This window comes from Kogia breviceps, chromosome 6, assembly GCF_026419965.1.
Source record: "Kogia breviceps isolate mKogBre1 chromosome 6, mKogBre1 haplotype 1, whole genome shotgun sequence".
NCBI lineage: Eukaryota > Metazoa > Chordata > Mammalia > Artiodactyla > Physeteridae > Kogia > Kogia breviceps.
Genome location: NC_081315.1, coordinates 144,041,209 through 144,065,881, shown reverse-complemented (window position 1 = coordinate 144,065,881; position 24,673 = coordinate 144,041,209). Strand labels below are relative to the sequence as shown.

General features: G+C 62.6%; 1 protein-coding gene across 6 annotated transcripts in view; it reads right to left on the bottom strand.

The window, feature by feature from the left end:
• Positions 1-22,794, bottom strand: part of HTRA3 (HtrA serine peptidase 3) — a 32,431-nt gene extending 9,637 nt beyond the window's left edge. For 3 of the 6 annotated variants that reach the window (XM_067036761.1, XM_067036759.1, XM_067036762.1), the window contains exons 1-7: positions 22,378-22,794; positions 11,436-11,535; positions 8,436-8,658; positions 5,310-5,504; positions 4,516-4,548; positions 2,657-2,771; positions 803-838 (exon numbers count right to left, since the gene is read on the bottom strand). In XM_067036761.1, the coding sequence (XP_066892862.1) occupies positions 803-838; positions 2,657-2,771; positions 4,516-4,548; positions 5,310-5,504; positions 8,436-8,658; positions 11,436-11,535; positions 22,378-22,762 (1,087 nt within the window). In that variant the 5' untranslated portion in view covers positions 22,763-22,794. Of the gene's footprint in view, positions 1-802; positions 839-927; positions 1,782-2,656; positions 2,772-4,515; positions 4,549-5,309; positions 5,505-8,435; positions 8,659-11,435; positions 11,536-22,377 lie in introns of those variants that run through there. The other 3 variants (XM_067036760.1, XM_059065939.2, XM_067036763.1) reach the window with 2 other exon arrangements.
• Between the last annotated feature and the right edge of the window lie 1,879 nt (positions 22,795-24,673).

Here is a 24,673-nt window from a genome sequence, read left to right as displayed (position 1 = left end):
GACAGCGATGCTCTCACACCTGGACTTCTCGGCGTCAAGACTAATCTCTTGATTTGCCCCAGGGCCCCCACCCCAGGAAATGTCCCTCACTCCCCCTCGCTCAGAGGGTTTCTGAGCCATATCGGTTTCTCGTTGACACCCCACCCCACGGTTCAGCGGGTCCTACTGGCTCCAAGTTCAAGACAGATCCCGGACCCGACCAGCCCTCACCCCACGGCTGCCACCCCCGAGCCTGGCCACCAGAAAGGCTGCTGTGGGCCCCTAACTGGTCTCCGGCATCGACTCTTGTCTCCCCAAAATGGACTCTGTAGATTAACGTTGTATCCTGCAACTTAACGGAGTTTTCTGACGGGTTCTATTTGGTTTTGGGTGTCGCCTTCAGCATCTTCTATATAGAGAGTATCATGTCATCTACAGAGTGACAGTTTTCCTTTATCCTCTGCCATTAGATTCCTCTTATCTCTTTCTTTCTTTTTTTTTTTTTCATTTAATTATTATGGCTAGGACTTCCTAGACCATGTTGAATGACAGTGGAGAGTGTGGTCAGGGTTAGACTTATATGTAAGCACAACTGGCCCTCTTCCCTTTCCTCCCTCTCCAACTCTCCGAGGCTTCCAGTAAGGACAGGGCTAGTCCAGGGTCACACACGACTCAGTCCTGGGCATAAGCTTGTGTACTATCTGCGTACCTTCTGGGTAGACACCTAGGATGGCCCAGTCCACTAACTCAATCACCTGCTGTGGATACATGTTAGACCTAAGGCTGCCTGAACCCCCAGACACTCCTGGGGGGCCACGCTTACCTTGAAAGTCCCCCGGAGTCCTCTGCCCCCCAACCCCTAGATGGAAACAAGAAGCACATCTTAACTAACATGCCCTCACTATAATAAAAAGATGGTTAGTCTTAAAGAAATTTAGATTAACTGGGTTTGGATGATTTGGTATTTTTATTAAAAAAAAAAAAAAAACCTAAAAGTGAACTTCAGTCAATTTCAGAAGGCTCTAAAATTATAAATTCAGTCATTCAGCTAAAATCTGTTGGGCTCTTTCATTAGTCCACACGTCCTTAGGGAGGTGACAGCTCTGGGGACAGGGGACGAGTGTTCCCTGGGGCCCGGGGTGAGGTCAGTGCTGATGGGACAGTCCCCGTACAACAAAGGATGGGGACAGTCCCTGTACAACAACAGAGGAAGAGAGAAAAAAGAAGAGGATGTTATCACCCCATTTCCAACAAGTCAGTCACCTCACAGCTCAATCTGTGCCAGGTACAGCCCCACTGATTTCCAGGAAGGTGGCCAAAGTCAAAGGCACCCCTGGAGCAGAAGAAAATTAAACTGGAAAACTTGGTTATTAGAGGAAAAACCAAGTGTGGTACGCAGGTGCAGCCCTGGATCAAGTTCTGAGCTTCCTAGCAGCCAAGGAGAAAAGGGCTCAAGAGGTGAGATGATCCCCTGGCCAACAGAAGCCCTCAGCTTCCTTAGGGAAGACCGGCTGTGCCCTGGCTTCAGGCTGTCTTCACATAAGGGACACAGACGAAGCAAACGGGGTCCTCAACTGCGGTTCTTCATGGGACCAGTCCTCTTAGCCCTGGTCTGGGCTGTACTGGAGTCTGTGCACTTGGCTGGTGGGGGCGTGCAGGACGGGGCAGGCATGAAGAAGTCTCCCTGCCCTCAGTGGGCTGCTGGCGAAGGGGCTGGGAGGAGACGGGGAGCAATGTGAAGGTGTGAACAGCAGGGCTGCGTCAGGTCTGGGCGCGGGCCACGAGGGGTCATGGGAGACACACTGGACGGAAGGAGAAGTTGCTCAGGTGAAGAGAATATCATGGGAAGGCGGAGGCCGCCAGGAAAGGTCCAGAGATCAGAAACGCGGCCCTCCTCTGGAGAGTGGCCGTGACCACTGACTTGGGGCAAGCGGCTGGCCTGTCCTTACTAGGGACAAGGGACAGGGGACAGACAGTCAGCTGGCCTCGTCAAGGCCTCTCCCAGATGGATGCTCGTGGCCATCTGGGGGCAGGCAGGGTGGGCTGGACATGCCTGTGTGGATGGGGGTAGGAGACGGAGGATGAGAAGAGGGTAATGTCCAAGGATCCGGACTCTGGGCTCTGCTCCCCTGGAGGAGAGGCTATGCTGCCTGGCAGTCTGCATGGCCAGAGGGCTGAAAGAGGGAGAACTCATGGGTGGGCAGGTGAATGCGTGGGAGGAAGGAAGGAGGGATGGAAGGAAGGAAAGAAGGAGAAGGAAGGAAGAAAGGAAGGATAGATGGATGAAGGGTGAGTGGAGGGATGGGGGGGCGGGTGGAAGAACGGACGGTCGGACGGGGGGGTGGGGGGGTGAGTGGATGGAAAGAAGGAAGCACTGGGTTCTGACAACTACGGAGCAGCCCAGACAGGTGAAGCCCAGGGGCCAAACCCCTGGAGGTGGGAGGTGAGGCTGATGAGCCCCAGCCAGAGGGGCCCGTCTGGACGGTAGAGGGGTGACCGTGGCCATGAAGCGGAAGGCCTGCGAGAGGCTGAGGTGTCCCGGGCGGGGGTCTCAGGGCGTCAGGACCGGGTCAGGAGTGAGCCTGGGCACACAGCACTGCAGGATCTCCTGGCCCGGCTGGAGGCTGTGGCCTCAGCCCTGGGACAGCCTCCCTGCCTCCACGTGGGGGCTCCGTACCTTTGCCGTGCTTGTCCTGGAACTCCGTGAGGAAGCGCGTGATGCGGTCCGAGGGGATGGCAAAGGAGATGCCGGCCGCAACCTTGAGCGTGTTGATGCCGATGACCTCGCCGTCCTGGGCAGGTGATGAGAGCGGGTGGTCACTCGGGGAGCCCAAGCGACCTCTGCCCTCAGCGGCAGAGCAGCGTGTCCGTGGCTCGGCCCCCACAGGGGACCCTGACCATCAGCACCCTCCCCGAGAAGCTCCGAAAAGGTGCTCTGGGGTTCACACCTGGGTCAGGGACCCCCACCTCTCCCCCCACTTGCCTCCAAAGCTGACCCCGCCCCCATCGCTGGAGAGTGTCGGCCGGGGAAGCTTGCAGTCTGCCCCTGAGAAGCAGAGCCCGCCGACCGAAGACACCCCCAGGCAGCATTCTGAGGGGCTGGAGCCAAGAGGGACGTGATGAGGACTGTGGGAGCCCCCCATGCCCTCCTTCTAGAAGCAGGGCGGGGCGAGTGGGCCCAGGGCCGCCCCCAGCATCCCCCCTCCTTTCTGTCGCTTTGGAGCTGGGCTCCCACCCTGCCCTGCCCTGCCCACCACGAGGCTGGTGCAGCTGGGCCGGATCTGCAGCCTGAGGCCTCTCTCCTGGACCCAGCCCCTCCCTCAGCCCAGCAGGCACCCCTGCCCCGGCTCTCCCGTTCACCTCGGGGGTGACACCTGCACACGACCCAGGCCAGAGCCCGGCCTGGTCACCAGGGGTGCCCTCTGGGGCCTGCCGCAGAGCTTTGGACAAAGGCACACTTCGCCTGCCCGGTCCCACAAGTGCCCATCCCCACCTGTTCCCCAGGAGCCGTGAGGCGGGAGGACCAGGCGAGGAGAGGATCCAGGGGTGGAGAGTCTCTCATCGGCGCCCTCCGTATGCCCACCCCCCTCCGCTTGGACCAGAGGGCGTGGCCTCCTGACCTCCGGCCTAAGGTCCTCCCACACGAGCTTTCTTGAACACCAGCGCTATGGTCTCAGCACCGCTACTAGAGCCTCGGGCTTGTCAGGGCGCGGGGAGACGCACCCTCCGCGTCAGGACGTGGTGCACCGGCCTCCTTGCACCGTCCCATCTGTCGCTCCAGCAGCGACACCTGCCTGTACGCCTCCACCCCGTGCCCGTGCTCTGCCCTCTGCCTGGAATATCCTTCTCCTGCACGTCCCCACCCACCCAAACCCTCCATCTTCACAGCCCAGATGAGATGCTCCCGCCTCCAGGAAGCCCTCCCTGATCGCACGTCAGCTGCCAGGTCCTCCAGCCCGGAGCTGGAGCTTTGGAGCTCTCCCTGCTCCTCACACTGTGCTTGGGTGTGTCCCTGTCTGACCCCCTCCTTGGATGGGACCCCCTCCCAAGTCCTGCCTGAATGGCAAGTCTAAGGCATTTCCCTGAGATCTGGCACTGGGGGAACAGGCATCCGTGTCTTAGAGAGGGCTGCACCTCGGCTGGCCTGGTCTATCCTTACACGGCCCAGACGCAGGGACCAAACCCACGGAGCCCGGGTGCCGAGGTGCGTGGCACGCCCATCTTGTCTCCTATCAACACGACAACAGGGGGACCCCGAGGGGGCGACTCATCCCCAACCCGTGTCGCCTGCCCCAGGTCCACCACAGGCACACAGCCCCGGCCTGGGCTGCTGTTCTCGGGGCGTCCCTCACTCCTCTGACAGCACCAGCTCCCCTGGGGGCACGGGGCAGCACGTGCTCGGGGTCATAGCCTCCTCCCGGGCCTCCAGGCTGTTGGCTGTGTTCTGGGTCCCACGCCTGCCTCGAGGCTGTGCCCCACCCGCCGTGTGAGCAGAGCCCCCGAAAACCTGAGGCCCCTGCTCTAGGGGACACTTACCAGGTTCACCAGCGGTCCCCCGGAGTTCCCGTACTGCAGGGGGAAGAAATTCGGCATTAGCTGTGCCCTGAGCCCCCCGACCCCGGGGGTTCCTGAAGCTTTTTCTTCCAACTACCATTCCAACCAGCACAGAAACATGAAATTGAATGTCATCCCCGGACAACGTCCAAAGGCCTCATCACTGTCGCCCGTTTCATAGATAAGGAAGCCGAGGCCCACAGAGGACAAGCGCACGGCCGCCTGATCACGAGGGTCCGACCGGCCCCGTGCTGTCTGCACAGACCCCGTGGGCTCCCTCCGGCCTCACATCCACGGGGGGGGGGGGGCGGCGGCGGGGAGGGCGGCACGAGGCGGACGCAGGATGGGGCACCATTTCTCACCCCACCAGCCTCGAGGAGTCTCTCAAAACCTCACGCTTCCGGAAGAGGGTCTGAACCACGGCAAAGCCAGAGAGGCAGGCGCCAGGCGTCAAAGTGCTTTGTGAATATGCAAAAGGTGCCGTCCACCATAACAGCGGCAGTAACAATAATGGTAATAATCAATGTTGACCGGGGTGTGCATTGGGGCAAAGATATTTCAGGGGCCTTGGCTAGGCCTCTACACCCCTGAAGGGCTGTCCCGGGTCAGGGCAGCAGCCTCTAACTCCCAGGGCCGGCCTGGCACCCGTGGGTGGAAGTCACAGGGAGTCAGGGCTCCACTTAATGGAAAGAAAGAACTTCCTGGCCGCTGGGCGCGCCCGGTGACAGCGAGGGCTCTGGGGCCGGAGCCCCGTGGCTACAGCGGGCGCAGCTCACATTGATGATGGCGTCTGTCTGGATGTAGTCCATGTCCGAGTCCCGGAGGCCCAGCTCCCGGCCGTCCCGCTGGGCCGTGCTGACGATGCCCGTGGTCACCGTGTTCTGCAGGGCGAAGGGGCTGCCGATGGCCACCACAAACTCGCCGGGCCGCAGGTCTGCCGAGCGGCCCAGCAACAGCGCCGGGAGCTTTTTCTGGGGGGAGGTGGGGGGGACACGGGGAGGGAGGCTCAGCTGCCGGCCTCTGGTGGGACCAGAGCCAGATCACGTCCAGGCCCCTGGCAGGGTGGCCCCTGAAGCAGCTGGACAGAGCCGTCAGGGCTGCTGACCAAGGCAGGTCTGGCTGCCCTGTGGTGGCCCCGAGACCCAGGGCTGGCGTTCACAGAGCAGAGGCTCGGCCCCCCAGTGACCACGGGTCTCCCTAGGGTAGGCCTCGGGGGGCCGTCACAGGAAGAACGCACAGAGCGTCGAACCAGGCCCGGCCTCCAAGCCCACCGAGCCCACCGAGCTCAGTGGTTCAATGGTCTCAGATCCCTCTGAAAATCCGACAAAAGCCGTGGACAGCAGCAGCCGGAAAATGCACACACCGATGCGTGGAGTGGGGTCCGCGGGAGCCCCGGAGCCCGGTGGGGACCCGCGACACTGGTTTTGGAATCCGATGCAGCTCAACCCGATCTCCCAATACAGGCACACAGGGAAGCTGAGGCCAGACATTTAAAGTGACTTAACCACGTTCTGCACATCCCCGTCCCGCCCCTGCGTGCCGAGGACACCCGCACTCTCCTCTCCTGTTCTCTCCTGGAGCCGGCGGAGCCTGTCTGTCTGTCTGTCTGACTCCACAACTGGACTGGGAGCTCGGAGAGGGGCCGTGCCTCATTTGCCTCCGTGTTCTGGAAGCTGCGGGGAGCAAAAGCTCAGAGGAGGAGACGCCCGGGAACTTGGAGGGTTTCCTGGTTTGGACGTTGCACCCCTCATGTCAGGTGTCACCCCGGGGGGAGGGGCGGCACGTGGGACCCCCCTCAGCACCCCTTCTACAGCTTCCTGAGGGTCTGTCCTCATTTCCAGGTAAAAAGTCTTCTCTACAGGGTGCTGGAGTTTCCCCACCAATGGTGTGTCAGGGACAAAGGCAACTGCAGGAAGCAAACGTCCAGGTGAGCGAAATAACATGAAATCCACATGCTGATTGTGGAGGGAAGTGAAGCTTCTAAATTACACAATGGAAAACGGAAGAAAAGCCCCGGAGGCGGCCGCGCTCGGATCACAGCGGCCTCGGCTAACTCTGGAAGTCGGGGGGCAGGATCCCCCACTATGAACCCTCGGCACCGTGGGTTCCATCTGGCCTCTGCTCTCGCGCCCATGTCGGGAGTTTCCCCTTCTACGCAGTTGCCACCACGTCAAATAAGAATTTTTCCCTGTTTCTCATAGCGGCTCTCAACAGAGGCGGAAAGGTAAACGCCTGTCAACGGAGTGAGGGGACCTCCGGGCGGGTTAAGGAGACACCAAGCGGCTGTGCCCACGTGGGAAGGCGTGGGGTCTCGACGTGCCACCTTCTGTGCTGCTGGACGGCGGAGCCTCAGTAAGTGGCACAAAGGGTCCCAGGTGGAGGCACCGGGCGCTGCCATCGGGGTGAGGACCCAGAGGGCCAACGCAGGTCGGCAGCTTTCCCCAAAGCTTGGTTTGATGCCACGTGCAGGGCTCGGAGGCTAAGAGGCAGACCTGCCGTCAGGAGCACCGCTGCAGGCGCTGGGCATCTCTGGGCAGCAGGGCCCCTGGGTCTTACTGACTCTGCTGGCCTCTTTGGCCCCAGGTGGCTGCTGGGGTGCGCCCCTGCCCCCCATGGGATTCCAGTGCCCGGAAGGGGAGAGACCCAGAGACGGCCAGACCTGGGCTCCAACCCAGCTCTGTCTCTCCCCACAGGGGTCCTTGGGCAGGGGTCGCACACTGTGGCCCTTGGGCAAATGCAGCCCAATCCAGCAGCCCCTTCTGTAAATGATCTTTGCTTGGGCCAGAGTCCAGCCATCCGGCCTGTGGCTGTTTGCCCAGTCCAGGGCAGAGAAGTTGCTACAGAGACCACAGGGCCCGCGAAGTCCAAATCATTTACTACCTGGCGCCTCACGGAAAAAGTGTGCCAGCCTCTGTCCTTGAGTCCCTCCCTCCTCCCCCAGCCCCAGTTTTCTCGTCTTTAAAATGGAGGTGGTGTTCCCAGACTCAACAACTACTGGGAAAGGGCTCAAAAGTGGGCAGGGGCCTCCGTTAGGATAGTGGCATGGAGCCACCAAACCTCCTCTCCCGTGATCGGGCAAGAGAACACCTCCTTGCAGAAGACCGATCATCTCAAGTGCTGGCGACTTTATCCAGAAAGAGCGGAAGCCAGGGTCAGACTCGGCCAAGCTGGCCTCGCCGGCCCACATGGGCCCGCCCCTCGGGGACCTCGTGGCATAGGCAGGGCACAGGTCACCGCAGGTGAGCCCGCAGCGGCCCGCAGAGCCGTGACCACAACGCTGGACGACAGGAAACACGCTGCGGGAGTCTAGGACTCAGCCGAGTGGGCCCGACCTGCCCTCGGTTAGCCTGGCCTCGGGCAATCACCTGACCGCCCAGGCCTCAGTTTCCCCTCTGAAAGAGCCGGCCACCGGCGCCCCTCCCGCCAAGGGCTATGGTGGGGACGGCGGGGGGGGAGCGCGCACAGGCTGGCCTCCCAGAAATGGCCAGTGGTCGTCACGGAGGAGCGCTGTGGCCCCGGGGTAGCTCCGCCCGCTCAGCTGGGGTGCCGATGTGGAAGCGGAGGGATGGAGGGGGACAAGCACGCCGAGTGCTCCCCACTGGCCTCTGTCACCCCCACGGGGACAGCGGCATCCCCAGGAATGGGCCCGGGAGGGACAGCGGGAGTGTCCTGGGCCTCGGAGACCCTGCGCGTGGGAGTGGCTACGGGCGGCTCAGGGGAGGCACAGGGCGATGTCCGGATGCCCGGCTTCTAGTCTGACTAGACCCAAGACCGGGGACACGTCGCCGGTCCCCGGGGGGTCTCACTTCCTCCGAGCGTCCGACGGGAGGGCTGGGCCAGCGCGTCTCAGAGCCCCGGGGCCAGGAAGGCCCCGCCCCCCCACTGCCCCGCCGCGCGCTCACCTTGGGGTGGATCTTGATGGTGGCGATGTCCGACTTCTTGTCGATGTCTTTGATGGCGGCCTCGTAGGTGTCACTGTTCTGCAGCTGCACCTTGAGCTGCTGCCGGCCCGAGACGGTGCTGGTGCTGGACACCACGTGGGCGTTGGTCACGATCAAGCCAGCCTCCGACACGATGAAGCCTGAGCCGCTGGACAGGGGCACGTTGCGGCCGAACAGGGGGTGTCTGCGGGGAGGCGAGCGGGCGGCCGCTCAGGACCGGGGTGGGGGTCGGCCGCAGCAGTGGGCCGGGGGCAAAGGAGCAGAGCCAGTGCCCGGGCCTGGCGTCCACCAGGCCCAGCGTCGGATCCCGGCTGCGCCACCTCCTGGCTGTGGCCTTGGCCAGGTCTTTGCGTCTACAGACCCATTTCACGGCCACAGAGAGGGGCCCGCGATCTGTGACTTGCCACCCGCGAGGATGAGTCAGGAGGCCCGTGAATGTCAGACCCCCGACGACACAGCAGGCACTTCCTGCCCTGGGGCCAGACAGACCGGGATTCTAACCCCGAGTCCAGTCCCCACGCACGTCTGCCTGACTGTGGGCAGGAGGCCGACCCCGCTGAGCCTCAGTCTCCCCATCTAGGAAATGGGCCAACAACACCGGCTCCGCTGAGCCGGGGGCCTGCAGGCAGCTGGCCGACAAGCAGGGCTGCTCCTGGCACAGGGCAGATGCAGGGATGTGCACCGGGCCTCCACGGACCGTCACACAGCAGGTCCCCGGGGAACGTCAGTGTCCCAGACCTCTGGCTGCGCAGAGAGAGGGTCTAAACGCTGAGGGGAGCGTGCTCCCACCTCCCTCTGGCGCCTCCCCACCGCTGCCTACCCTGAAGCCCTAGACAGCACAAGGAGCAGAGCTGGTGAGGCCGCGTTCTGCGAATTCCACGCCACGCGCCTACAGGGGCAGCCCTGGGCGTGGCAGAGCATGGACACCGGCCTGAGCGTCTGCCTCCGTGAAACGGGGTGGAACAGGTGACGTGGCTGGCCTGGGGCCCGAGTCAGTGATCTCTGGCGGGGACAACCCCCCCCCCGCGGCTGGGGCCCTCTGGGTCGCAGCCTCAGCTCCCAGGGCGCCCGACACAGCTGGGGACGTACCCCGGGAGCGGGGTCGGCCTCCTCTGGGACCCCAGTGCAGGGCCTGGACGGAGCAGGTCATCAGTGCCTGAGGCTGCGTGGCAGAGACAACGGGAGGGAAGGAGCAGGGATGGCAGGGTCTCTGGGAGGTGCAGAAATGCCACCTCACCGTCAGGAGGACCAGGGACAACTTGTGTCACCAAGAGCCAGGGGCCAAGTCATTCCGCGCCCACAGCAGCCCTACGGGGTAGGCGGGCCTCCGGGGCCAGCGGCGTGACCAGCTGCCCGGGCCAGGCAGGGAGAGGGCACAGCGGGGGTCTGGACCAGGCACCTGGTCACTCGGCCCTCTGCAGGGGTGACCAGAGCGTCTGTGCCCTCACGCCAGCAACCAGCTCCTGGCCCCGCCTCCTCCCACGTGGGCCCCCGAGTGGCAGCCGCACACGGGCTGCCACGTGTAGGGTTTGTCGAGTGTCTGCGGAAGGGCCCCGGGCCGCCCAGGGCCTCCTCTCTGGCTCCGGGGTCACGGCCAGAGGCGCCTGCGCTGGAGGATCATTTCCGGGTGTCCGGGGTCTCGCCCGCCTTGGCCTCACCACGCGACATCAGCCTCCAAGGCTGACGTGGAGATGGCACCACCGCCTGCCCTGCCGGTTTGGGGGTCTGATGCCTGGGGCCTTCTGGAAAGACGCTGCCCCCCTCCAAGCCACCTGCAAGGCCAGGGACGCGCCACTCACATGTCCAGTGAGTGTCATTTCCTTAATGACACGTCTCAGGGTCTGGGGCCCGTGGAAAGGACAGTGAGGGGTCAGCGTATAGCAGGGGGATGGGCTCAGCTCTGAGGTGCAGGAGACTTGGGGCAGCTCTGCAGCTCTGCAGCTGGGGCAGTTCCCCAGGTCTCTGTTTCCACGTCCAGAAAATGGGAACGCGGGAGCCCGCCTTATGGATCCATGGGAAGGGGCACGGGCTGTCAGTCAGCGCTAAGGGACAGGCTGCCTGGTCCTGGCCTCTCCTTTAGGAGGCGGGCACCCAGCAGGCGTCCGCGGACATTGCCGAGCCCACACCGTTGGTCTCCCCCGCCCCGCCCCGCCCCGCATGGAGCCCCAGCAGTGCTGAGCACGGGCCCTGCCCTCCAGAGACGGGGGGCCGGTCATGCCCAGAGACAAGGGCTCCCACCAGGGAAGCCCCACGGCCAGCGAGCAGGGGGCCCTGTGCTGGGGCCAGGAGTCAGGGCGCCAGCACTTGTGCCCACTCCCGGGAACCCCCAGGGCCACCTGGTCCTCTGTGCCTCAGCTGGGCATAGTGTCGCCGGCCAGCCTCCACCGCCTGGGCAGAGCGCTCTGAGGTCACGCAAGGTCCTGGGGTCGCGGTCGAGGCCTCAGTGACCGTCCCCTCGGGCAGCGTGGCACACGGGGGCCTGGCTCCCTCCAATCCCAAGCGGGTGGACTGGGGTTCGGACCCTGTGTGGCTCATCTGGGCTGCTACCGGCCAAAAGGTTAGGAAACTCGATGGAAGAAACACTTTAGATTTGAGAAAAGTCATGCTATTCGTGTCTTCTCTTTGCGGGGTATGAAGTCAGTTTGGGACCAGACCCCAGGATTCCAAGGGAGCCAGCGGCTTGCAGTGTCCCTGTGACACCTGAGCAACCCCCGACCTCGCACCTGCTCGTCCCACAGCCCGGTCACCTGAGAGGTGCTTTCTGTCTCCTTCGGTGAGGAGGTCAGAGTCAGGGAGGGGGGCATCCCCCGCAAGGGCGACAGCAGCCCGGCGCTCCGAGCGAGGCCCGCCGGACCCCACGCCCACTCTGGCTTCTACTGCCCCCCGATGCTAGAATTCAGCCTACTTTGGGCCCAGCAGCTGTGGGGGAGGCCTTGGAGGGGCGAGGGGGGCTCCACGTACCTCAGGAAGAGTTCTATGTGGACCACGGCCGGCGCGATCTTCTCCACCACGTCAGCGATGAAGTTGAATTTGTACCGCGGGCTGGTCAGCTGGTGGAGACCTGCGCTGGCAGGCACAACCAGGCGCTTTAGCGAGGCCCAGACGTTTGGGAAGGGGGGCTCACTTGCCCCAAGGATGGTTACTGCTGAGCTTCCTCACCCCACCTCGCCAGGCCGGCCAGGAGGCTCAGAGAGGTCAGAACACTTGCCCGGGGCCACACAGCACTGACATGACACTCAGGCTGGATCTGGGCTAGTCGCCCTGGGCCCTTGCCCTTTCTCTCAGATACAGCAACGCCCTGGCGTGAGGAAACCGACCCTGCCCCTTGCCAGCACCGGCCTGTCCCTCCAGGCCTTGGGCTACTGCAGTGGCTGGACAAGGTTACAGCAGCAGCCCCTGGATAGTCCCTTCGGAGCTGCCTCCTCCTGGCCATGATGTGGCCCCCATCTGGGCCAGGTCGGCTGCCGCTGTCGGAGCCGCCAGGGCCGCCCCCGCCCCCACCCCGACCCTGATCTGTGTCTCACTTAGCCAGGCCCCAGGCTGGCTCGCCAGGCAGCTCACGACCTTCCCTGGAACAGTCGCCGGCTCAGATTTCTGCTGCCGTCAGCAGTGGAGCTGCTGCCTGCCAGGACCACAGGCCTGAGACGTGTGGGTGGCACAAGGCCCACACCCCTTTGGTCTCCCTGTTCGGGCATACGCTGGGGTCTCCCAGGTCCCCGCCACAGACCGGCGCTGTCTGGAACCCACGCTGCCCAGCCCTGCTTGTAAGGGCTCTCAGGGCCTGAAATGAGTACTGGGCTGAGCACCACTGAGCTCCAGCTGTGTGGCTTTAGGCAAATCACTTACCCTCTCTGGGCCTCCGACACCTCACCTGAAACGTGAGACCAAAGATGCCTCTCCGCTCCCATCCCCCAGGGAGCTGTGGGAATAGGCTGTGACTTGCAAACTGTAACGCTCCCTGCCTCGGCAGGGGTGGGAGGGGAAGGGGGGACCCCACGGTCCACCCTGCTCCCTGACGTTGGTGAACAAAGAGGGCTCGGCCTGTAAGGTCCAGCTTTGCAGCTGATGTCTCCTGATGGTCTCTGGGAAGTGGCGGAGCCTCGGGATCTAGACAAAATCTGGTTTTCCTGGTTGTCCAAGGGGACGGGAGGGAGCAGGTTGGGTGCAGCACGGGAGCAGGGTGCAAGCCCACAGTCGGTACCTCATAAACATCTGTGGACAAATGCGGTCCCCGTCTACAGCCCGACTCACCTCCCCAGCTGTCCAGGCGGGCAGCCAGGGCAGGGGTCATCAGCTCCATCCTAAAGGTGGGGAAACTTGAGGCTCAATTCGAGGAGAGCCAGGATCCGGACAGGGGTTGCAGGGCTCCCTTCCTTAGGGCCCTCCCCCCACCGCCGTGGCCCCCCCCCGCAAGGCCCTGACTGTGAATTAAGCCTGAGCTGGGACTCGGGGCCCAGAGGAGAGCTTGCCTTGGGTTCCTCCGTCCGGGGAGGCGAGTAGGTCCCACCCCACGGATCCTGTGATGTCTGCCTCTCAACCGGCCTGTGGGCGCCGGTCACGGTGGGCCCAGCCCCCTTTGGTCAGCCTGAATCAAAGGGCGCCTATCCGGGGTGGCTGGAGACTGGCTGGGAGACGTGGCCCACTGCCGGCCACCTCGTGGCTCCCTGATGATCAAACTGCGGCCGCCAGGGACCACCGTGCCCAGAGCCCTCCTCCCAGAGGCAAAGCCCAATGCAGGGGTGGCGTCTAAGATTCAGAGGTTGTGTTTGTGGGCAAGGCCCGTGCCGGGCCACGGCTCTGCCTCTCCTGGCACACGTGGGTGCCAGGCACGTTTATTTCCATGCGGACGGCCAACAGTCCCTGAAACTCTGGAGGAGAAGCTACCCGTCAGCTAGCCTGTGGGGCCCGAGCCCGGCTCTGCCTGCCCGATCCCAAGGGCACTGGGAACCTGCTTTCATGCGCTAGCTTTTTTTTTTTTTTTTTTTGCGGTACGCGGGCCTCTCACTGTTGTGGCCTCTCTCGTTGCGGAGCACAGGCTCCGGACGCGCAGGCGCAGCGGCCACGGCTCACGGGCCCAGCCGCTCCGCGTCACGTGGGATCTTCCCGGACCGGGGCACGAACCCGCGTCCCCCGCATCGGCAGGCGGACTCTCAACCACTGCGCCACCAGGGAAGCCCCACGCTCTATCCTAAAGGCACAGGGAAGGAAGCCAGCCACCAACCTTGTTGCCCCTTCCAGGTTCCGCTCTCTGACAAGAAAGCTCCCCTGCCAGGCAATCCCCATGTCACCAAGGTCCCAGAGGACCCCAGGCAGTGGGGAGGACTCAGCACCAGGCCTGGATTTACTGTGGCCAAGGCTCGGGCCCACCATGCCATGCTGGAACAGGCAAGCCCAGGCGGGTGAGGCCACGTGTCCCCCGCCCCTGCTCTGTAAACCATGGGGGCCACTTACCCCCAGTCTCTGCTCCATCATCCACCCTTCCCACGTGGACCGCTCCCCAGTTTTCCCTACCACGATGCTCTGGCCTGTCCTAGGTGCAGCTCAAGTCTCGCCTCCTCCAGGCAGCCCCCCCGGCCATCTTCTTTCCAGCCCTCCTTGGGGCTGCCAGCGTAATGCCTCATCCACCACACTCGCTCTCATAGGGATGCTGAGTGCCTTCCGTGTGTGTGTGCTCAGTGCTGGGGACAGGACAGTGACCAGCCAGGCACAGCACTGTGTGACCAGTGACGGGAGAGGGGGAGGCCCAGGGTGAGATGGGGGAGTCCAGTGGCACCCCTAATCCAGGCCTGGAAGAGCACACCGGCAGGGGAACAGAGATGCAAAGACACAGCATCACGCGTGAGGGCAGCTATGGGTGGATTCAGCCGACTCCAAACTGGGCCCAGTGTGAATAAGACAGAGGAGGGGCGAAAACATCTGATCAGAAGAGGCTGCGCTGCCACGTGACTCCCAGATCCCAGGGATCCAAAGCGCTAGGCGCGCCTGTCCAGCCCCTGGCTGACCCAGCCCGGGTCCCGCAGGCGGAGCGCCGAGCTGCACAAGCAGCCGAGGAGCTGACCTGGCCCCCCGCAGATCTGGACGGCACGGCCGCCTCCCTCCGAATGCTTTTCTTTCCCGTGTGGCCTCTGCAGAGATCCCTTAAAATAGGTGACACTCAATTTCATGTGACGATTTAAAAACAAAAACCCCCTGTAAAATATTCACAGGCCAGAGGCTGGCGGGAAACACATCAGAATATTTCATGGTGGATACTCGGGGGCAGAGGTAAAGTTATGAGTGATTTTGTTTTCTTTTGTGGATTTTCTAAATGTTCTCCCGTAAGCGAGTTAGATATAGAAAGAAACAGAAGCGAGAGAGGAAGGCCTGGACGGGCTGTGAGCCAGGCTGGGGTGTGAGACAACGGGAGGCAGGGCCCTGGTGACTGGTGGGCTGTGGAAGCTCCAAGGAGAAGCCGGGCTGGGCTCACCTCCCACCCAGGCACCAGCTCCTCTGGGACACACACATGTCCGGATCCCCCGAGAGCCCAGCTGTAACCAGCATACGTGAACCCCCAAGGCAGCCCTTGAGAGAGGGCACGGGAGGCGGGGCCTAACCCTAACCGTAACCCAAGGGCGATGATGCTCTGCTTGACCCCATCCGGCCCAGCACACAGTAGGTCTGCAAACACCACCACAAAGAACATTGCTCAGCCTGTTAACCAGGTTTTGGGGGGAGCAGCCTCACAAGAGCAGCGTCAGTGCGTCCCAGGAAACAGGCCGGAGACAAAGACGGTTTAGGGTGGAGACAGGCCTGGAGCTACCCCAGGTCCCATGGACTTCAGAGCCCGCGCCCGCCCTGACCCCACGGCCTGGGGCTCCCCTGTGGAGCTCCTGGGTCAGCCGGGGCCGGTGACACAGGCCCTGCCAGGCCCTGTCCCTTTAAGCCAGCGAGGTGGGTGGCGGGGAGGAGGTAGGAGGCGGGCAGGGCTTGCTTCCTGGTCCTCCTCCCCGCACACAGATGAATCATCCCATGAATCAGTGGGAAGGGAAGACGTGGTTCCCACTGCCTCTTTCCACATGAAAACCTTGGGCCCCACGGCTGGGGCAGACTCTGTTTATTTGGGGGTTTTGACAACCCCCATCCCCGCCTGCACGCTGTCCTGGAGCCAAAGTTCTGAAGTCAACAGTCAGTCTTGACCAGATTCAGCTGTTAACATTTTTTTTGTTTGTTTTCAAAAATAAGCTGCAATCCACAGGCTGTGGAAGTTCTAGTCAGGAAGAACTTGACACAGAGCAAAGCAAACAAGGCCAGGTGTCCAGCGGTGGCGCCCTCCCGCAAGAGGAAGGGGCACAGCCAGAGCGGAAAGGGACGGGGAGAAGGGCTGGCAGGGAGCCAGGCGGGGCCCGGGGCTCCACCTCCCACATTTCTGCATGTCAGGGCCTCCGGCACAGCGGCAGACCCTGAAAGAGGACCTATGATGTGCCAGCTCTGGACAGTCACGACTGCCATGGAAGGGATGGGGAAATCGAGGCCCAGGGTGGGACAGTGGCTGGCCCAGGCACCCCACAGGGCCACTGGTACTGCTGCACGGGTTGTGTACTGCACAACTCCAGGACCATTCTTAACAAACATCACAGCGTGACTACCTCCCTTGGAATCGTGCAGTGCGCAACCTGCACAACCGTACGCGTTACCCGTCCAGCACACAATGGGCAGAGCCAGGATTGAGACCCAGCTCTTTCCTCTAACTCCGAGGTCACTGCCCCTTCTTCTATTGCCTCCTGCAATCAGAAGACACCGCGCCCCCATCACCCAGTAGTTAGGTAAGCGCTGGGAATGGAGGGGCCATCCGCAGGTGCCCACAAGGTCCCAGCCTGCGCCCATCTGTCCGTAACGCTGACTACAGCCTGCAGGCCAGATGGCAACCTCTCAGCAGGGCTCACGGACCGGGGTGTCCAGGTCCCATTTACACCTGCAGCCTCGCTACTGCCGCACGCCCCCAACCCGGTACCCTCGGCTCTGGTTCCCCAAGCACGCGTGCTCTGAAGTGCCCCCCCAACCCAAACCTCTGTAACCAGTCCCTCCCTCATCACCCCCAGGCCCAGGCCAACGTGCCTCCCCTGCGGAGCCTGCCCTGACTCAGCGGGCTCAGTGACCGAGCTCACTCGTCTGGGGCCCAAGGCACCTGGTGACCCCTCCCAGACCTGCCCTTCGAGACTGTCCCCGTGGGCTGGGCGCCCCTGACCCACAGTGGTGAGCGGAGAGCAGCAGGGGGGCAGGGGAGTTACCAGGGGCTCCTCCACAGCCTCTCGCCCTCACCCCAGGCCCCACCCACCACCCACAAGGGGCAGGCTTCGAGGCCCCGAGAGCTGCCTTCCTTCCGGGTCTGATTAGTTCCCAGGACGGCTCCCTGCCTGTGTTTTTCTTTTTCTTGAAAGCACGCCTGTCCCCGAGTGAACTGTCTCCCCCCAGCCAAAGACAGCGGCTACAGCTCCCGGGGGGCGATGCTGTTGTGTGCGACCCCCAGGCCCCCGGCTCTGGAACCCAGGGCGGAGGGCTGTAGCCGGGCCTCCGTCTCCGTGAGCCACACCAGCCGGGGTTGCGGGCACTTACGAGAGCAGGCAGTTCTCACAGCAGCTCTGCAGCGCAGGAATCTTCACCCATTTTGCAGGTGAGGGGAAAGGCTCCGAGAGGTCAGGAGACCCGCCAAGGCCCGCAGCCAGGTCCCAGACCCCTGACCCCCCGCACGTCTCTCTCCCCAGGCTGGTCCTCAGCCAGGGTGACTGGCTGTCCCGCCCCCAGGAGAGCCCAGCCTTGGCCGGTCGTCAGCTTAGGGCCAGCCTGGCTTTTCTGGTTGTGAAGCCCACTGGGGCTGCAGCCAACCCTGTGGAGGAGAGGGCTCGGCTATCAGCTCGTTTGTGCTTTGTCAAAGGGGCCCCACAGGCCAGGCAGGACTCCGGGCTGCCCATAGGGCCGCCCAAGCCACGGAAGCCAAGGTGGGTCAGCCCCTGGTCCTCCTCTTACAGGAAGTCCTCCCTGCCCTGACTGGTCCATCAGCTGACTCCTCTGGGTTCAGGCTCCTCAGCTGTGACGTGGGTACTAAACGAGGCCAGTGGAACCCCCGTGGGCAGGGCCTGGCACGTGGCAGCCGCTCCACCGACACTGCCCTCCAGACCCTTCCCGTCCTCCACTGCCCCACCTTCCTCTCACAAACTCCACTTACGTCAGAGACGTCCACTTGTCAACATTTAGGTTTATTCCCACTAACGCCTATTAATTAACGCTTACATCGTGCAGAGCACTTGAAATTCATCATCTCATTGACTGTCAATGACCCAGTGAGGAGGATCTGTTGTCCCCATTTCACAGATGAAGAAACTGAGGCGTGGAGAGCTTAGACTTGCAGCGTCTCTCCACGGGAAGTGGTAGAGCTGGGACTCACCCCTGAGCAGCCGGGAACAGAACTGGGTCTCGGCTGTGGCTCTCTGCCCATTATTTGCTAGAGGGGCTGGAGAATACAGTTGGGCGGCTTGTGTACTGCTACCCTCTGCACCAGACCGGGCATTCCGTTTGGGATGCACACACACCCACACGTCCTGGCCACATCTTTGCTACACTGAGGACAAGGGGTCTGTGATTTTATTCTCTTTCCAACCTGTTTATTCAACACCCTTATCAAAACCAAGCAGGGAGGCCACCTCCTCAAGGTGCTGGAGGCCTGCCCGGGGTACAGGGCACCGGATGCACAGGCAGGAGGACACGGGTTCAGCACGGCTGTCCCTCCCCACCTGGTGACCTCGGGCAGCCCACTTCACCTTGATGAGTCTTTTCTTCTAAAGGGCCGTGACAAAAACACCCAGACACGATGTGTGTTTAGCCCAGAGCACAGGGTCTCGCCCTTGACCCTGGTGAAACCTGGTGGCTTCTCAGCCTCAGAGCAGGCCCAGGAGGAGGCCGCTTTCAGACCCTCTGGCAGGACACACCGGCTCACTCGGTCAGCCGCCGGCTACTCCGTCATCCAGTCTGCACGAACCCCAGGCTTCCAAGGAGGCCAAGTGAATCTCTGCTTGGCCTCATTTTCCCCAGAGCTCCCGGCAGCTGAGAGGTACGTATCGGGCCAGGTGGACGCAGCCAGTGGGGTGGGTTGAGCCTGGCACCCCCCTGCTCCAGCTCACCCAGCACAATGCTTGCAGTGTGACCGAGTCAGGGCAGTCCATCCCCAAAGCGGCTGGGTGTCTCTGCTGGGTCCCCTCGGACGTGGACTGGAGGGCAAGGACGGACCTGGATTTGGGCTGGGTGGGGGTGGAGCTCCACAGGCCTCACAGGTCATGGCGGGGCCCCCAAAGCCTGGAGAGTGGGTGAGGCCGCTACCCTGTCCCAAACCTAGGCCACCCCTTCTCAATGACACCAACAGAGCAATACTGCCACCAACACACGGACAGGGCCACTCATCAGCCAGGCTCTTGTCATGGAACCCCGTGCCCCACTAGACACCCTCCATGCCAGAGCCCCCCGCCAGAATGACATCACAGCTCTCCGAACCCGCTGCTCCAGGAGAGGCCCCGCCGCCCACCCTGACCCCCTACCCCCATCAGTCATGAGATATGAACGCCTCTGGAGCCTGTCCCCCTCGGCTGTCCCCCTAGCTCAGGCCTCATCAGTTCTTCCTCCTCAGGGCACCAGACTCGCACTAGCTGGGCCCCTGTACCCACTCTGCACACCTGTTACCCATAAGCCTTCAGGGGTCCCTCACCTCCCAAAGATGGGTCACCCTCACAGCTCCTCCGTCTGGCACCAGCTTATGCTCAGCATTTCCTGCTGTCCTCCTCAGCACAGGCTCTCTTTGCGTCAACCTCTCCATGGCTGTTTAGATGCCACCTCCTCCAGGAAGCCCTCCCTGATCTATGTCTCTCCCCATCCCAGAGACGGGTTCTCCCTCCCCTGAGTTCCACACATTGTCATCTGTCCCTCGCGACACAGATGATCAGGGATTTCACAAGGACTCCGCTGCTGGTGGTGACGGTGGGCAGGCTGCAGAGGCCAGGAGGTACTGAGCCCACAGGCTTCATCAGAAGTCCTGCTTCGTCCCAAAGCCAGTGGTCCCAGAGTCACAGCAGGGCTTTGGGCTGGGGAGATGTGCGTCTCATATCCACCCCCTCGGGCCACCGTGTGGAGGTGCATGGGAAGGGGAGAGGCCTGGGGGGACGGACTGGACGGGGTGCTGTGGGATCCCAGTGCACCTCCAGACCAGCTCAGTGAGCGTGGAGGGCGAGGGTGCTTCTCAGGCCAAGCCCTGGAGGGAAAAGGACAGCTGCACAGCACCCCGGGCCTTAAGCTCCTCTTGGCTGGACTCCTGGCTCTTGGCACGAGTCCTCAGGAGCCACCAGACGCTGCAGTTCAGCCCTGCTGTCTGGGCATGGGGAGTGAGAGGAGTCACGATGCGTGATGAGTCCTGAATGCAGAATTCTGAGACCCACGAGGCCCCAGGAAGCTGCTAAGAGGATTAAAAATCGAAAGCCAACAAAGCGCTTAAATAAATAGAGCCGAGGGCCTCTGCTGGCACCTGCACTGGGGCTGAACAATAAAAGCTGATGATTAAATGCCACGTTGTGAACCGCCCAGGGCTTGAGATTCTGATTTAACTGCACGCTTGAAGGCCTATTTGTCTGCAGTTGTAGGTAGAGAGGCTGTGAAAAGGGACACCTCTGCTCTACGCAGACCCGCTGCACACAGTTCTCTGGGTTTTACTCTCCCATTGATAGATATTCACCCACACCGTGCAGTATCTGCCTAGCACAGACATGGGAGTACACAAGAGCTCCACAGATAGGTAGTGAACCCACCATCACTGGAGGTATGCAAGGAGGGACACCCACCACGTGGGCCAGCCTTTCCTTCCACAGCACCTACTGAGCCCAGGGGCTGGACAGACGTCTGTCTGTGGTCACTGAGCTACTGTCCTCTTCTCACCCTCCTGTGTTTCCACCACTGTCTGAGTTTCTCCAGGACACAGATGGGGGTCTGCCTCATTACAGGGGCCTTATTACCAGCCCACGGCCAGCGGGACACACAGAGAAGGTGCTTCACAGACGCGGACTCCCTCAGTCAAGAATAAAGGTTTCAAAACCTTTATCGGACCCCCTCCAACGTCCCTGCTGACCCCCGGCACCCTGGAGACGGATTCTAACAGCATCCACTACTTGGGAGAGTTGGCACTGGGAAGGGGCCCACAGGCACCACCGAGCTGCAGTGGGCAGGCGCCAGCCCCACCCTGAGCTCTCTGACTCCCAGACCCACCAGGCGGCTGGTTCTGAGCCCCGAGTCAGAAGGTGCCATGGGGGTTCAAGAAATGATAACGCCCATCTCCATGACATCGAGTGGCACCATGCTCCCAGTCTCCTGGACGCGGTCCAAACACAAGACTGACCTCGTCACCCTCACTTCTCTTAAACCCTTTCAATGGCTCTCCCGCATCCTCATGGCTAATCCCACATAACGCTTCCCAAACCGGGCTCCCCAGAACCCCGGTGTGCCAGGAGGAGGTCACGTGTGTTCTGCCAGGAAAGAGCTCTGCTGAAGTTCTCTTGGGAAACCCTGGGTTTTATCATTTTGTGGGTTTTTTTTTTTCCTTGCTGTAGGTTTTCTCAGAAGCTCTGATAGACTCAAGCAGAGCGTGAATCCCCGTTGCAGGGCTGGCATTTACTTTCCCAAACTCTGGGGGCCACAGGACATTTATTTTCAGAATCCCAGACATGACTCGGGAAGCCTGGCCTACAGGATGGAGCCTGAAACACGACACGTATGGGCCACTTGGGGTCCTAACCCCAGCCAAGCTGCCCAGGTGCACGCGCGCGCACCCGCGTCCCCTGCACGACAACTGCTCTGGGCTACGCGGCTCGCCGCGCACGCGCCTCCACGTGGCGGTTCGCGCTGCCTTCTCTTCCCAGAAAGCCTATCCCTCCCGCTACCTGGAAGACGTGTCCCCATCCTCGGAGATTCAGCTTAGCTGCCCCTCACCCCTGAAGGTTTCCCGGCACCGCCGGCAGCCGCGCCCCCCACGGCAGAGCCTGTCCGGGTGGTCAGCATCTCCTGGCGGGCGGCTGCGGGCTGAGGGCACACGACGGGGCCTGACGACGCCACCGCCGCGAGCTCCGGGCCCAGCGCAGGTTGCCGCGCTCAGAGCACCTGCGGAGCCAACGCCGCCGGAGCCTGCATTCCTAAGAGGCGCCCCAAACACGTAAGGGCACAGCGGGGTTTTCCAGCATTTTCTTCCACAGGGTCCACCTGCGTGGCAAGAAGCAACCCAGAGCCAAGTCCAGGTTGGGGGGAGGCTGTTCTAAGGTTTGACGGGACTGAGAAATTTCCTACCCCGACGGCCGGTCCCCACGGAGCTCCAAAGCAGCCCAGAGGCTCCACGAGCCCACTCCCCATTCCTAAACAGCCCTCGGGTGACACGCGTTTTAAGCGCCGTGCAAGACAAGAGAGAAAACACCACATGTCACTCAACTGGTGTCTCTTGAATACCCAGACCGGATATTTAAGGCCAGGAGAGATTGCTTTGCATCCACCGCTCAGGCAGGGAGGGATATGGGGACCAGGGGAGATGAGACACAACACGGGTAAGTTTTGATGAGGCCAGAGGCTGGAGAGATGTAGAGCTAGACCAGGCCCCTCGGGGGGGGAGCACCGGGTTTCACTGTTGACTACTTCTGTGACCTTGGGGGCAGCACTTTACCTCTCCCAGCCTCAGTTTCCCCACCTGGAAGACCAGAAAGCTGGTTGGATGATTTCTCAAAGAAACCATCACTTGTGCCCGGGGAGTGTGGACCTTGAGGCTCCGCCCTGGCTCTGAGCCTGTTTCCCCAGGAGACCGCTTCATTCCACCCCCCGCAGGGCTAGCGGAGCAGCCCGACCGAGCGCTTACCCGATGGGCAGGCGCCTTTCTGCAGCTGGCGCACGGGCGTCCCGGAGAGCTGCAGCGCGCGGCGGCTGGCCGCCTGCAGCGCGCACACGTTGGCGTAGGTGTGCCCGTCGGTGCCGCACACGGCGTGCGCCCAGCGACACCGACACACGCCGCGCACGCACTCCAGGCTCTCCCCGCACGGCGAGTCTACGGCGCGGCCGCACGGCTCGCCCTCGACGGCGGCGCACACCAGGCAGCAGTTGCAGAGGTCGGGCACGTAGCCGCCGGGACAGCGGGGACTCGGGCACCGTGACACGTCGCAGCGCGCGGGGCACGACGTGGCCAGGGGCTCCCGGGCCAGCGCCAGCGCGACCAAGGCGGCCAGGACCAGCTCCCGCGCCTGCATGGCGGACGGGCCCGCGGCGGGCGGCAGCGCGGGGGACCGGCCAGGGGCGCACCGGGGCCGCCGCTCCGGGCGCCGACGGAGGGAACGCGGGCGGGAGAGCGGCCACACGCGCCGGCGGCTTAGGCGGGCGGACGCCGGGACCGCAGAGACATGCCCGGGGCGCGGAGAACGCGGGGGACTGCGGAGGCGCCCGCTCCCTCTGGGAAGACGGTGGCGGGTAGCCGGCCCCGCCGCGTTTAAAGGCGCCGGCCTCCCGCCCGCCCTCGCTGGAAGGGGGCGGCCCGGCCCCTCCGCAAGCTCCGCCCCGGCCCAACCGCCCCCGCCCGGCCTTCCGGGCCTGGACCCACCCGCGGCCGAAAGCGGGGCCTGCCTGGTCTGGGAAAGCGGTGTGATGGATATTCTGCGACCCCGCCCCCGGCTAGGGGCCTTGGGGAGGAGGAGCCACCCGTGTGCAGGCCTCCGGCACCCCTGGGAATCCCTGAGCTAGCCAAGTTCATGACTGAGTTCCAGTGACCTCAGCTACTCCCCCCCCCCCGGAGAAATGGGCAAGGCCAGACCGTCCCAGCTCCTCCTCCCCTGCCAGCCGCCCCTCCCTCTCCTCCGCCCGCCACCCCCGCGCTCCCTCCCGCACCGCAGGCCTCCTCGGCCAGGAAGCCCTCAGGAGAGGCCCGGACCAATCCACGTTTGGTGGGAGGGATGGATGTCACCCCTCCCGGCTCCCCTCCTCCACTGGGGACAAACCTTCAGGAAGTGCCGCCCCCACCCCGTTGTCCTCAGTCTTTAGAGCTTGGAGGATGTGCTCCCCCAGGCTCGGGACAGGGCCTGTCTGGCGGCAGACCTGCTCTCGGTGCTCTGTGGCCCTGGCAGTTGTCTTATGGCTCTGTGCCTCGGTTTCCTCTCCACGAAAGGGGAAGGAATAGCACTTGCCGCCTCGTAGGCTGTAGGGAGAGTCCCACGCCGTGGATGGTGGAGGAATGTCTGCGAGCCCTTTGTGCGTGGCACGCAGTCGGCCCACGGGACCGGGAGGCTGCTCCCTCCTCCTGATTATTCCGCACACGGTCTCTGAAAAGCCACTTCAGACCCAGGCCCTGCCCGAGGGCTCAGAGCCTGGTGACCGTGATGTCATCAGCAAGGCAAGGGCTTTGGGGATCCGAAGAGAGGCCAGAACCCTCCTTTGGAGGTGAGCTTCAAGAGGGTGTAGGGTCTGGGACTTCCCTGGTGGTCCAGTGGTTAAGACTCCACATTCCCAATGCAGGGGGCCCAGGTTCGATCCCTAGTCAGGGAACCAGATCCCATATGCCGCAACTAAAGATCCTGCATGCCGCAACTAAAGATCCTGCATGCCACAACTAAGACCTGGCACAGCCAAATAAATAAATAAATAAGAGGGTGCGGGGTCTGGATGCCGTCATGGGCCTTGGGGTTGGCAGGGTCAAGCCAGGAGCTCTGCCCCACCTGGGCCAAGGGTCCAGAAGCAAAGGCAAGTCAGAATGGCAGCCCATTCGGCAGAGAAAGCCCTCGGTGCAGACCCTGGAGTTGGGGGTCTGTACCCTCTCTGGCAGGCCTTTCAGCCGCCTGGTGAAGTCTGGAGAGCCCTGCTTGGAATGATATCTTTTAAATGCATAAAACAAGATGCACAGCATTACTAGGGGAAGCAATGCTCTTATTAATCCAGTTATTTAAACATATAAATCCACGGTCCGTACGTGGATTCTCTGTGAACCCCTTAAATAAGATCTGGCCAGCAGTGGGACACCCGGCCAGATTTCAGAGCACAAAGGGGTCTAGAGGTGCCTGCAGCCGCTGCAGCAGGGGGGGAAATACCTGTGTTCCTCTCGGCGACGGGGTCCCAGGGGCCCTGTGGCTTGGGCCTGCTTCACCATGGAAGGATATGCTGGGCTTCAGGGGAGG